At 36.6% G+C, this 13,317-nt stretch overlaps 1 protein-coding gene across 3 annotated transcripts in view; it reads left to right on the top strand.

The window, feature by feature from the left end:
* The window catches only part of LRBA (LPS responsive beige-like anchor protein), a 363,835-nt gene that overhangs the window by 112,815 nt on the left and 237,703 nt on the right, over positions 1 to 13,317 (top strand). For all 3 annotated transcript variants that reach the window (XM_084204142.1, XM_084204143.1, XM_084204141.1), the window contains one exon: positions 3,575 to 3,639. In XM_084204142.1, the coding sequence (XP_084060268.1) occupies positions 3,575 to 3,639 (65 nt within the window). The remainder of the gene's footprint in view (positions 1 to 3,574; positions 3,640 to 13,317) is intronic.

Here is a 13,317-nt window from a genome sequence, read left to right as displayed (position 1 = left end):
ATAAAATAGGACAAGTATGATACTCTTCCACTCTCCAGTAACTTTTGCTCAGGGTATTTCTGAATTGGATGCAGCTTCTGTGTATTTAGCCAATATTAATGTGTTAATTTTTTTTTTAATATGTACTTGTTCTGTTTCCTCTGGATCCTATTGAACTTTTAATCACCATGGTATGCTTTTGGTGATAGATTCTTTACGTTGTGTAAAGAACCACCTGCATTCTTTGTTTTGAAGCTGGCTTCTGCTACCCTCTGCTTACAGAAAAAGGCTTTTTGAGTAAATAAGCGGTTCCTGAAGTATTTGATCTGAACAAGGATACTCAGAATGGGTAGGAAGCCAATAACAAATGGAAAAAAATCAAATTCAGGGCAGAAATTTTTTAAGAACTTCACTTACCTGATCATTCTGTGTGATTAGAGATGTACCTTGCTTTTTATGAAAGGAAATATGAGGATGAAATAGTGTGAAAGAGTTTTAAATGCAACTGAAGATTGAGATAGCTGTGCATACACATGGAGGCACAATGACATAAAATGGGATGTAGAAGAACTGAAGCCTGTTTGCTACACTAATGTTTTCACTGTCTATGGTCTTATCCAGCTTGTGGTATTTTGTATGTTTTGGTCTTTGGTTATAGTCTAATGCATGCTGTTGGTCTTGGTATTTCCTAGAAAAAAAGTAAATGTAGTAATTTATGAGTTTTATTAGAGAATTTGGTGCTGTCATACAACTGATCATTAGTTAAGGTTAATTAAAAACCCCCACTGTAAAATAGATTAAAAAACCCCAGCATTACTCAAATAGGACAACAGGTCATGATACCAACCTTGAGGGAGATGATTAGTTTCTGAAAGGAGGGGTTGAAGACCACTACTGTTTAATGTTTTCATTTAATGACCCTTGTGCACTCAGTAAGACTGTGCTAATGAAACTTGTTGATGATATAAAATTAAAGCTATAGAGGACTGGGATGTGTTTTTGCTCACTTCAGAGTTGTGCTGTGTAGAAAGGAAACGTAGTCTGTTATTCCATACAAAATTATAATTCAGATGAGGTTTGCAGCACCATTTCAGGACAGGTTTTAATCTTTGCCTAGGGTACTTCTGGGACTATTTAAAGTTTCTATTAAGGAAATAGGTGACACAGTAATGAGTTAGGAAATCTCCTTATCAGACAAAGTATTTGAATAGAATGTGATCTCCTTTTTGTGTCCTTGTCATGGTGATTTTTCAATGGAGTTATTTGTGATCGTGTCTAGTGCTTCTTGGTTTTGCCCTTGCTTCGCTGCTGAGTGTTCAGTGACCAAAAGCATTAGAAGTAGATGATGTCTCTTGGTCACTAAACATTTACAGCCACGGGAAATGATGGTCAATTACCTACAGCTTAGAACAGGTACGAAATTATCGACTCAGCTGATCAGCCCTTCCTCAGAAAAGTGCTGAAATGTGTTTTGTAGTTATTTAGTTGCATTAGTGGTTGAGTTTGAAGCTTTTAACATGTTTTTTCCCTAATACCTTTGAGAGATGGATAACTAAGATGCTGATATAATAATGCAATATGTATGCTGAGTGTAATTGTTTGAGAGTGAACATATACTGTGGGGAAATATTGAATGGATCATGAAAGATGAAGACCATTAGTCTTTTCTTTCAACTATTAAAATAAGCTTCAGGGTGTGTTCAGCTGTGATTTATGAAAATGTTTAGACTAACACCTTCTTTGATGATGTCTGATGTAGAAAAAAATGCTGAAAAGTCTAATGATAAATGCACTTTCTTTTCACTTTTGGCAGCCTCCATCTTCACCAATTAAATTTTCAAGTATTGTTGTGAGCTCTTTAGAAAGCAGAACAGCAGATGGACAGTGTCATAAATGGAAAAAAATATTTTGCTTTTCTTGAGTTTTCTCACACTTCAGCTAACAGAATAGTTTCAGTTGTCATTATATAAAGGTAAATATTTAGAACCTGATACTACATTTAAAACCTCTTCGAAGGATTATTTGCATATGCTCTTTTGTTTTGAATAGTAGAAACTAAAAGGCTTTTTTTTTGTTTTCCACTAGAATACATTTATAATTTGTGATGAATAATACATCGCATATTCCAATTATTCTGCTTTTAATTCTGACTCCTTGAAAATTGTAATACATTGTTGCAGCTTAAACATGATGAGCGTGATAAACATGATAAGCATGTGTTAGGCCTGGAAAAACAGCTTGAGAAATCAGAGTTACAATTTCTCCTCTGCATCGGAAATTTGAAAATGCTTTTTTTTTTCCTGTGTGGGCAGAGGGGTAGGATTTAAGTTGTAAATAGCAACATTGTTTCAGTGTGTGTCTGATCAAACCTTTGTCTCACTGACTGAGAGGTGATTCTGAAACACTGAGGACCAGAAAATGCATCCTGACGCTGTGTATTAAAAACCTCCTACATTCAGAAATGGGAAATTTGTTTAAAACGTTTTTCCTGTTTTGAACTTTTTCCCTGCCTTGGAGCTGATGGATTTTTTTAAATAACCATGGTGATAAAAGTACTCATGCAGATAATCAGTAGGATTGTTATTTCATAGAACAAAGAGTAAAAAAACAAGGAAGTTGATGTGGAACAGCACATGAAACTTAACTGTCTGTCTGCTGCAGAATCAGTCTTTTGTATTAGAGTAGAAGAGTTGAAGAGTTTAAATCAAGACTTGTATTTGTCCTGTTCTATTTGCCTCTACATTTTCCCCAAAACATAAGGTACACACTTATTTACTGCTCTCATTTTTAACTAAGTTAGCTTGTTCCTATGTGGTCTAAGATTAAAAAAATCTACTTTCTGTGTTAAGTAATTTTGTTTTCTTTTCATCTTTCAAATGAGGGTAACAAGCCCCAGTGATTGGTCATCTGAGTTGGTTGCTCATCCTGTGTCTCTTATGGGGGCCAGGGAAAACCCACCTACATGTTTAAGACGTGTAGAGTTTTGCTTAATTCAAGATTCAGCTGGATTTAAGGAATGTGCAGTGCATGTTAGTCTGCCATTAGCATTATTTCAGTGTGTTAAAAATGCTACATTTAAAAAAAGTGTTAATGGTGCAATATTTGGATTGTTAACAGTTTTTTTTTTTTTAATGAGTAGAGATGACTATGTGGTGCTGAAGTGAGGGTTATTATTAGGAAATATGGAAATATCCTTACTAGGGTTTAAGCTACAAGGGAAATTTTTGTCTAAGGAATGAGCCTTGCCTTAATGTGAAACAGTTTCTGGCACTATTATGGTTCAAAAAGGCAAAAAAGCATCCATGAAAAAGAGCAAGTTCAGGATTTTTACATGACATTACAAAAGAAAATGATGGAATCCTTTGTGGGATGTTTCTCCCATTATTATGAACTTGAGTAAATCATGCTACCCTGTTCCTTCATGCTGGCATTCATTGCTTCCTGATCCATGCACAATTAATGCTTTGTGCATTTGCTGATGGTGCTGTAAGTTGCTAAACTGGAAAAGAAAGTGTATGATTTTGTCTCTGAAAGTGCCTCTTCCAAGTTTTGTTTTTATACAGCTAGTTTTCTCTTCTGTTTTGTCTTTACCCAGGAGTGGCAAAACTCTATACAGAAGAATGCTGGCCTGGCCTTTATTGAGCTTGTCAATGAAGGAAGGTAAGTCACAATATTTGATAGCACCTCTGCCTTAGCCTTCAGGGAGTTCTGTGCCTTGACACTTTCTAAAAATAATTTTTCTTTTTCCTTTTTGTGTAATTTTCTTTGAGCATGGTTTTAGGAGCATGGTTTCATGTTATTTAGTACTTTGGTTCAGTTCTAATTCTGAATATGGGATTTTGCAGAATCTTAATGCTCTTTAGTTTCATTAAATACTTTGCTTATCTGTGTGTCATGGATTTTCTTTCTTCCTGTCCTTGTGTACTGGTTAATGTTGAAACTATAATTTGTATTCAGCTAATCTCTTGAGAAAGGGAATTGATATTTGAAAGACATTACTGCTAGGAATTGTGAGATAAGCCTCTGTCTCAAAAATTAGATTCCAGTTTGCTCATTTATTTCTGATCTATCTCTTAAACTAGAAAGGAGGAGAGGCCCTCTAAGGAAAAAACCCTCTTTAATATTACCAATTAGTTTAATGTTCTATCCATAACTTTATATGTATATTATTGGAACGTATAGGAAATGACAGAGTAGGTGATGAGGCCATGCTCTTTGACTTGTAGTCAGTGTTCAGAGCCATCTATATTTTATTCATTAATATTGAATTGATTGTTGGGGCAGACTAAGAACAGTATTTACTTTTTTTCTAAAGGATTTTTTTCAAGATGTCTTAAGGAGTTAGCTAAGGTGTATTATAAGAAATGCCATTTATTTAAATGTAACTTCAGTTAGTGAGTAAGTTCAGCTAGTAAGAATCCAAGCAGAAAATAAATTTTACGTGATCAGGACATCTATCTAACTAAAACTGTAATAATTTATCACATAAATTAATATGCTATAGAAATATCTTTTTTTATTGTAGGAATGGGGAAATGGCTATTTGAGATTTTTTTTCTTAATATGTAGATGTTATCAAGACACAAAAAATAATGGCCATTTTAATGGGTTTTAATGGTTGCATTTAGTTTATAGTAGGCGAAACACCATTCTGAGGCAGGAAAAACATTTTGCTACTAGTCTTGATCCCAAGGGCCAAGGTAGAGTAACAAGGGTGTTCAGTTACAGTGTTAAGATCTAGCCTATAGTTGTTTCCTATTATGCGAGGCTGACCTGTCTTGACCTTACTTACAAAATGCCTGCTATAAATTTGGCCCTTGATTAATGTTTTATTAGCATAGATAACATAGAGATCCCACACACATGTAAACCACAATGTAAGGTTCATCTGTGTAAGATGATTATCATGACCAGATCAGTTGCTGAGACTGAGCTGTGCATGGCACTCACCCAGTAGCTATTCAGCTCGTCTAGGTCAAGCTTTCTATCAGTAAACTGTTTGGAATTGACTATTTTCTCCTCAAAACATGCAGTGCCCATCACAGACAGATGGAATCACTCCCCCACCTCCATAAACAACATCAATAACTTAGAGTCTAGCCTGAGCCAGAGTGGTTGTCTCAGGGACAAATGATCCCTTGAAGACTGGGAAGTGTGGTTTTGGTTAGCAGAAAATGTCTGTGTAATTGTTACTTCATTTCATTTCTGACGTGTAGCAGAGTTGGGTTTTCTTTTAGGTTTTTTTTTTTTTTTTTTAAGGTGGGAGCATAACATTCATTATGGTGAAGAGGAGAGGGGATTAATTTCTTAAAAATGGCTCCTTTTATCTGCCTCCATTTTTCTCCATTGCTGTTTATAAGAGCCCTTATAGTTACTACTGAATTGCAGTGCTTTGTGTCTTTTCAGCAATCACTAAAATCAAACTTTTATCCCTCAAATGACAGGAACTGTAGTCCAGAACTACTCTTTCCTTCTCTTTATGCAATTTGCACATTATTTTTCTTGCACATATGCTAACACTTGGACTAAAACATCTCAGACCTGGTATTTTATTCTATTTGCTATTTTTTGTATATTTTTGCCATAGCATTATAGTCTTAGAAACTTCAAAAGCTGAAATCTTTTAATTGAAACTTAAGAAAATATCTGAAAGATATTGATTTAGACTTTAGCTGCATAGTTATACAATAAAAGCTGAATTTTAAGTTGTTTCTACAAGTGCACAAGAAAATATATCAAAGTAGTTGTAGAAAGGACAGAATTGGTTCAGCATCAGGGAAGGATGGGGTAGGGAAGGATGTCTGTAGGGCACCATGACATGAGAGTTACAATAAATAAAATCAAGGACTGGAAGAACTGCCTAGAATTTGTGGAATCGCAGAATTGCTATTGTATACTGCCTTGGTGGGGGGAATTTGGTCACCCTATAATCTTTGTAAATCAGAGTTTTATTCCCAGTGTGTATTACTAGATTTTTTGGACTAATGGTGCTATAGGATGTTCCAGCTTGAGGTATGTTCTACTGGGTTTTTATTATTGGGCGAGTGAGATGACTGAAAAATCTTTCTGGAAGAAGTCTAGAAGGGAAGGTGTAAATCTCTCTTCTACTTGCTTTCAAATGTATTTTTTGCTTTTATGTGAAAGGTATGAATGTACCTCTCTCTCTCTCAGTGGTTGGAAGTTTTAGATTTAGGCTTGCTGTGTTTTGGCTAGGATTCCCTGGACAGAAATATGTGCAGAAAGTTTGCTTCTGGGACTCGTAAGATCTGCAATGTGTGTGCTGCATTCAGAATGTGTTGGTAGGAATTTCTTCATGTTCACAAGTAACTAATGTCTTCCACAGAAAAGTTGCTCCTGGCCTTTCCAGGTAGATCACACCCATTTCATGTGTAGAGCAGAATTGATTAGTTTGTGCCCAGTGAAGTTTTGAGTCTTGAACGGAAAGAAAATCTCTGAACAGGAGGCTGGTGTGTGGAAATACAGAACTGTAAAGGTGCCTAAAACAGAAATACACAACTGAAGGCCTGAAGTCTAGGTTACAAGCAGAGTAAAAAGAAAAAAGCCAGTGTAGAAATCCAGCAAGCTACAGAATATAAGGTAAAGGAGCAGGTATTGAGGAATAACCTCTTTCTGTGCAGTAAAAGATACATCAATTTCAATACATTGCTACATTTAACATTAATCTGGTTTTAATAAAAAGTAGTAAGTGTTGTGCTTTGTTTTTGTAGTGTCTGGGAACACTATTAATGCTCTTTGAAACCTTGTTAAAAAGGTGCCTGTACCCGCGGCTCCTCCATGTACTGAGCCATCTGTGCAGCAGAAGGATAGGTTGTGAAATGTTTTCCTTAGCCTGCTGAACTTCTGTCAGTCTGGATTTCATTCTTTGTGCTTGCCTTTCACCTTTGGATCCTCCCTTTAGGGGGAGTCTGTTTTGGAGCCAGAACCTGAGAACCTTCTGGCACGGGAATTTGTTCACCAGAACCATCCTCTAGTTCACTGCCATGGCCAGCCCTCTCCTTTGGAGACCTCTGAGGTGCCCAGACGGATTCTTTTTTTGCACCCTGGAACTAATTATGTTTCCTCCTTACGCACAACATGGTGGAGCTATTATTTATGAACTAAACCAAGCTCAGCTTTGTTTTATTTCCTTGCATGTACAAATGGCTCTTTTGCTAGAGCCTGATTTCCTGTAGTTGACTAGTTAGCGAGCAGCTCCTGTGCTGTGTGAAGGTTAAAGCCCTCTGCTGTCGCTGTGATTCATTAGCACACTTTAGTGTGAAGCATCTCTTATGCTGGATCTTGTTTTCTGTATCAGTCAGGGCACTAACAAACGTACTCGAGCTTGAGACCAGGCATGACAGTTATTATCCCCTTTGGGGTGATAATGGGTTTGGCATGGCAGGGGTTGAGGGATCAGTCTCCTAAGCATGCTGCAGCAATTATTCTTTCCAATTTTCAGTTGAAGAGACTCTAGAAGATGCTTGATTTTAATATTCTCAAGCACAGTTTTCTTGGCCATCTGAAGAATTATAGAACAATGTTCTATGCCTACATTTTTATACACTGTCAATGAATATATGCTAAAAAAAGTCCCAAAATGTTTGGTTTAAAGACAATCTCATTAAACTAGCAGGATCCGTGCATAATTTCCTCTCCTTACCTTTGCTTTTTCAAATCCTTATTCAAACAAGGCAACCCAAAACATAAGGATTCATAAGTGTGTCCATGATTGTTTTTCTGTAGCTTTTTTTTATTGCCCTGTTCTTTGTTGTCTAATGAGGAATGAAATCTAATCAAAATTCTCCCCTCTATCAGAGCATTTTCTAATGTGTCTTTCAGTGTAGTTGAAAACAGCTTTTTTTTTTTCTTTTCCCAAAGGAATCTTGCAAGGGATTTTGTGCTCCTTTGGATTTAAAATTATTATTTTTGAGACACTAGAGCCTTCTATTAAAAATATTTGTTGGAATTATACAATTAATTCAAAAGTTATTGATAGAAAGAAGACAAACAGAATGCAAATTTAACATCCGTAGCAAGTAAAAACTCCATCAACCAACTGAAGAAAGTCCCAAACCTCTCCAGAAACAACCAAATGCAGTGGTATTATGCTCTCAATACATAAGATTTCATAGTATAAAATCTGGAATGCTGTAATCATCTATGTTTCTATAGCTGAGGGGGGTGGGGAGGAATTTAAGAACTGTACCAACAAAATTTCAGCATATGTCACCTGCTGTTCCTTGTCTTAAATTCTGTGTATTGCTTTTGACTGATCATGGATGCAAATATTTTTAATATTGAAATACTTGACAATCAAGCTGGCTGACCAATTATTTGGATGCTTTCTGAATGGCAAATAGGGGACAGATGTAGGCTGCCCCATTCAATTGTCTCTCACTCACAATGCTGCGGTCACTCTCGAGGAATGAATGTTGGAGGGTTGTGTTGCCATAGGAGCAATTACTGTGATGGAAAAACAGTTAGAAAAATACAGCTATTAATGAAAAAATGGATGATAACTGACAGACTTTGTGCATAATTGACCAAAAAAGGCTCTGGAGAAAAATGATAAATGCAGTCTGGTCCAAAGTAGAATTGATTACTGCCAGTCCATTCCCTGTGCTGTTGCCTCCTTGTCCTGAGACTCTGATGATGCAGAACCTGCACCTCAGTCTTGTTTTGTAAGAAAAAAGACATGTTTTCCACATTTCCTTGCTTTTTGTTTTTTAACAACCCTTTCTGTTTAAGTGGTACTTTTTGTAAAAGAGATTTTTCATGATTTATTTTCCGAGTCTTGATGTTATTGTTTTGGATGGTTAAAAAAAAGAAAAAGCAGCTTTGTTAATTAGAGAATTTGAATACATAAGATCATTAGGCTAGACTTAAAACAGCAATTTAAATGTGCTGAAAGTTACGAATTGTAGCCTGAGTGTGTTCCAGAGCTGGATAAGTTGACTGGGGTGCGGTTCTTGATGCTACCTAATTTTTTGTGTGCATGTGTGTGCACTAAGGTATTCTGTGATGGACACAACCATTTAAAAAAAACAGTTCTTTATTTCACTGAGATTTGAAGGGTATGTATGTGGCAAAGTTAGGTTTTGCTTGTGAGAATACATAATTAATTTGCTGGGTCTATGAAAAAGGAAATTCTTAAACCCCTTTTGAGCACCTGGGAGTTCTGAAATGTTTTTTTAATATACAGAGTGTTTGATAACATCTGCTTTTTTAAACAAATAAATTATTGCAGGTGTAACAAGAAGGTATCTGTGCTGTATTGTTGCATACATGTACTTCACTATTGCCATCTGATGGGACATTTTCAGAAATCACTTCCAGTGGTACTGTGCAGTGGCTTTGAAATGTGAACACAAGAGTTTTCAATGGGCTCTGCTGTGTCCTGAGAGGCTCTCCTAGATATAAAGTATTGGATTTTCCCTCAGCTGCCTTTTCAAACTTCTGTTTCATTTAATGTTAGTGTGTGTCCAAATCAGCATTTTGGTGAGTCTGCACAGCTTTGGGGTGCCTTTTTTTTTTTTTTCCCCTCCCATTTTAGGTCAATAAATTTGTTCAAACTTCAATCTTTAAGACTTTATGGACTAATTATATTCTTTGAGAATTCAGTGGAGTATCTGCATAGTATAGTGTCTGTGTTCCCCAAAGCAATTGTAAAACACCCTTGCAACAGTAATTCCACTACTTGGTGCATTGAGCAGTCAGATGCCATAAAAGTCCACATATATCCATGTAGAACATAGCCCCTTTTGAAGTCAGAGAATCTCCTACGTGCCAGGTTTATGAGGAAGGAGTGCAAGTAGGAGAGGTTACTTTTCTTGGCAGTCTCAGAGTTCTCTGTTGTGGAGCACCTGGAACTTACAGTCTCTCCCCACAGTAGTTTGTGATAGATTTGTTGCCAGGGTCACCTAAGAAGCTTTTTTCATACTTTGACGTAAACTGATAATTGTTAGACATCAGTAATAATAACCTAGAATTTGTCAATCTCTCACTTGCTTTTGCTTTGCACATTTCTGTTTATTTTTTTGCCTCTTGTACCTCTTAATTTTTCCTTGCTATAAAGAGCAGCTTTTTTACTTGCTCATCTGAACATTCATCAGCCAGAAATTGGAGGAAGACTTTTACTTCTGGGTCACGTACTTTTCCAGCATAACTGTGAAAATCAGTCTATCTCATGTATTTGTCTGGAACTCCTTCTCTCAGTGGTTTAGCACTTCATTCCTGACCCAGCAAAGTATGCAAGTATATATTTAACTTCCAGCATGGAATCCTTCCCCTTGCTTGTTTTTACTAGGCTGCTCATCTTTTCAAAATTTAGCCCATGTTTTAAAACATTTCAGTCTGGAAAAAAAGTGCTTGGGAAGAAAAGTTTGTCTGAGACCTTGAATCTGGTGTGCACTGCAAGCAGTAGAGTAGCCCCAGTACCCAGAGTCTTTGCACTCATAAATGATCATGTCTAACTTCTACAAAATGTGTCCATTCACCCTCCATCCACATTCGTCTTGTATTAAGATCAGGAAAATAATAATTCAATAGCATGTCATAAATAAGAACAAACAAGACGAGAATCTGTCAGGATGGTGGAGTGTAAGTCAGCACATTCAACACCATTTTGGTGTTTATTAGTACTGAAAAAAATCAGCAGACATATGAGATAATATAAGGCAAGCGTGGTCCATGGACCTTCATACAGGGATTATGAAGCATCAGCAAGAAGGATATTATTAGACTTGTGTTTATGTTTAAGCTTGGGTGTGCATACTTTGAAAAAGACAAAACATTCAATCTGTCTGTTTACTCAAAGAAGGGAAAAGCTGTCATTTTGCTGTAAAAAAAAGTATTTAATGTGTTTTAGATGAAATTTTTGGTTAACTGAAAAACAACTAATGTAATCTAGTTGCTGGGAAAAAAAAATCAGGATAAAAGCACAAAAATGGTTAGGGCATTTTTGTTTGTGTTTTTTTGTCTTTGTTTTAATTGACAGTAATTTCCTTATTATAAAACTGTTTTATCGGAGGATATGGTGTAAAATATCTTTTTGGTCTCGTGCAGGTTGCCCAGAGAAGCTGCAGATGCCCCATCCCTGGAAGTGTTCAAGGCCAGGCTGGATGGGGCTCTGAGCAACCTGGTCTAGTGGGAGGTGTCCCTGCCCACAGCATGAGGTTGGAGATGATCCTTAAGGTCCCTTCCAACTGAAAGCAATTTATGATTCTATAAGCTTCAAGCCTTATTAAAAAAAACCCAAACCACAAACAAATAAAAAAAAAGAAAAACAAGCCTAAAAAAACCCCACAAACAAACAAAAAAAAGAGCATCTTTCTGGAAGCTCTCCTGTAGGGCGAACAGAGTGTACAGACTTGATGAAGGAAATGAAATTGTTTTCAGGAAGACATTCATGATGGATTTGCATGGCAGGCCAAAACAGAAATCAGAAAGGACCATTAGGATCCTTTAAATCCATGAAGTGCCACTTATTGTCGTAGTGAGGAGAATCAGATGTTTCTAAACATTTTTTTCTTAAGAAAGCTTTTGTTACCTGATCTAGGTAATTAAGTTTATAGGCTCTCCCACATGTACAAAATGTGTTGTGTGTAGTGTGGAATAGAGCTAATTCTTCAGCAAGAGTCAGAATCCTGTCCTTGCTTCAGCAGTGGTCTGCTCACCTGGGTACAGTTGTTTTATTGACAGCAGTGAGCTACACGCAACAAATTTCTGTTCAACATTTTGTTTCCCTTAAATGGAAAACTAGCAGCTGCCAAGGTTCCCAAAATTTGTCTTTAGTAGGTGATTAAAATTTCATTTTAAACATATAAGCAGAGATGTGTTCATTTATACAGGTGCTGTGAGCTCATATTTGCCTTTGATTTTTATTGATGGCTGCAGACTCCTCTATTATATCATGCCATCATTACATTTATGTAAGGATATATATATTTACTTTGCAAAGTTCCCTACTTAAGTGGTAAATTCAAAATAGAAATCTGCGTGGTATGCCATGTATGTGGATACTGTTTTCATAAAGGAACTCCATACTGCCCTAGATGATAATGCAACTTGAATTGTTTGTTATAAGAAAGCTAATCCAAGCATATGCAGTGTTTGGAAAAGGTTGAACTGAAAAGAAAAATTAAAATTTAAAGTTCTTGAATGTATAAAAAAAAAAAAAGAAAAAAGGAAAAAAGAAAAATCATGTCTCAGTTTCATCTACCTGACCCCTGTGTGGAGTATCATAAAGAAATAAAGAAAGTGAGGAAAGTGTGTGGGATTAGTACAGAGGGCTGAGGGTGGCAGAGGAAACACCTGATCCATAGGAGACAAAGTTCTTCCTGGAACCTTAAGTGTATTTGCTTTCACTAGGTGCACCTCTGATCTGTTTGGACAATGTTGTTCCTGTGTGAGGGAATGTAGGTCTTTGCTTTGTTTGGAACACATCCTTCCTTTCTGGACATGCATAGCAAGTGCTGGGTTGCTTACCAGTTATCTATCATGTTTTCTAGATAAAAAGGAAAACCATGTTGTAAAGTGTTAAGACGATTATTATATAGGGTGATTTCATAAACAAATGAAAGAAAAATGAGACTCAGAGTGTATAATTAGATTAAAAGTAGACTTCTAGAGGACAGCTGTTACTTTTCAAAGTCTGATCAAACTAGCAGAAGATATTGGTATTGACAAATTCAGGGAAAATAATGGAATACTGTCGAACTGTGTTACACACGACTTGTAATACATGATATTGTAGTACGTGAGCATTTGTCATCCCCTTAATTTTTTAACAGCTCTTAGTTCAATAAAAAAGAGTTTATTTAAATGCTTATGTGTCAGATTTGAATGTGCTACTGGAGATCATGGAGAAAGAGACAAATGCTTGGAATCTGCCCAGACTATTGCTTATACAGTTCCTTGTTGCTGGTTTGTCGCTAATGCATGTAGATAAATTGGCAGAATTGTATGTTTGTTCCTCAACAGCTGCATCTATTCTAACAGTGAGTAAAAATAGGAAAAAAAAAAAAAAAGGGCTTGTAATGTGATTTCAGAGTAGTGGCTTCTGTACAAGCTTCCCCTAACAGAAGGTGAAATCCCCTCTCGAACAGTGAATTGTGCATATTGCTTATTTCAAGACCTCAACCATGGGTGGAGACTTATCCACCAACATGGCTGGTTCCTGAGCTTGTGGCCTCGTGTGGCTGCTGTGCTGCAGTTTTCTGGAATGAGAGGGGCAGTGAACAAAGAGCTTCAGGTGTTGTTCTGCCTGTGGATTTCTTCTCATGGGAGCAGGCACGTGACCTTCAAGTCTCCTGCAAGTGTGAAATTCTGAAAGCATAG

This window comes from Fringilla coelebs (genome assembly GCF_963513975.1).
Source record: "Fringilla coelebs genome assembly, chromosome: 4".
NCBI lineage: Eukaryota > Metazoa > Chordata > Aves > Passeriformes > Fringillidae > Fringilla > Fringilla coelebs.
This window is presented reverse-complemented; position numbering and strand designations above follow the sequence as displayed.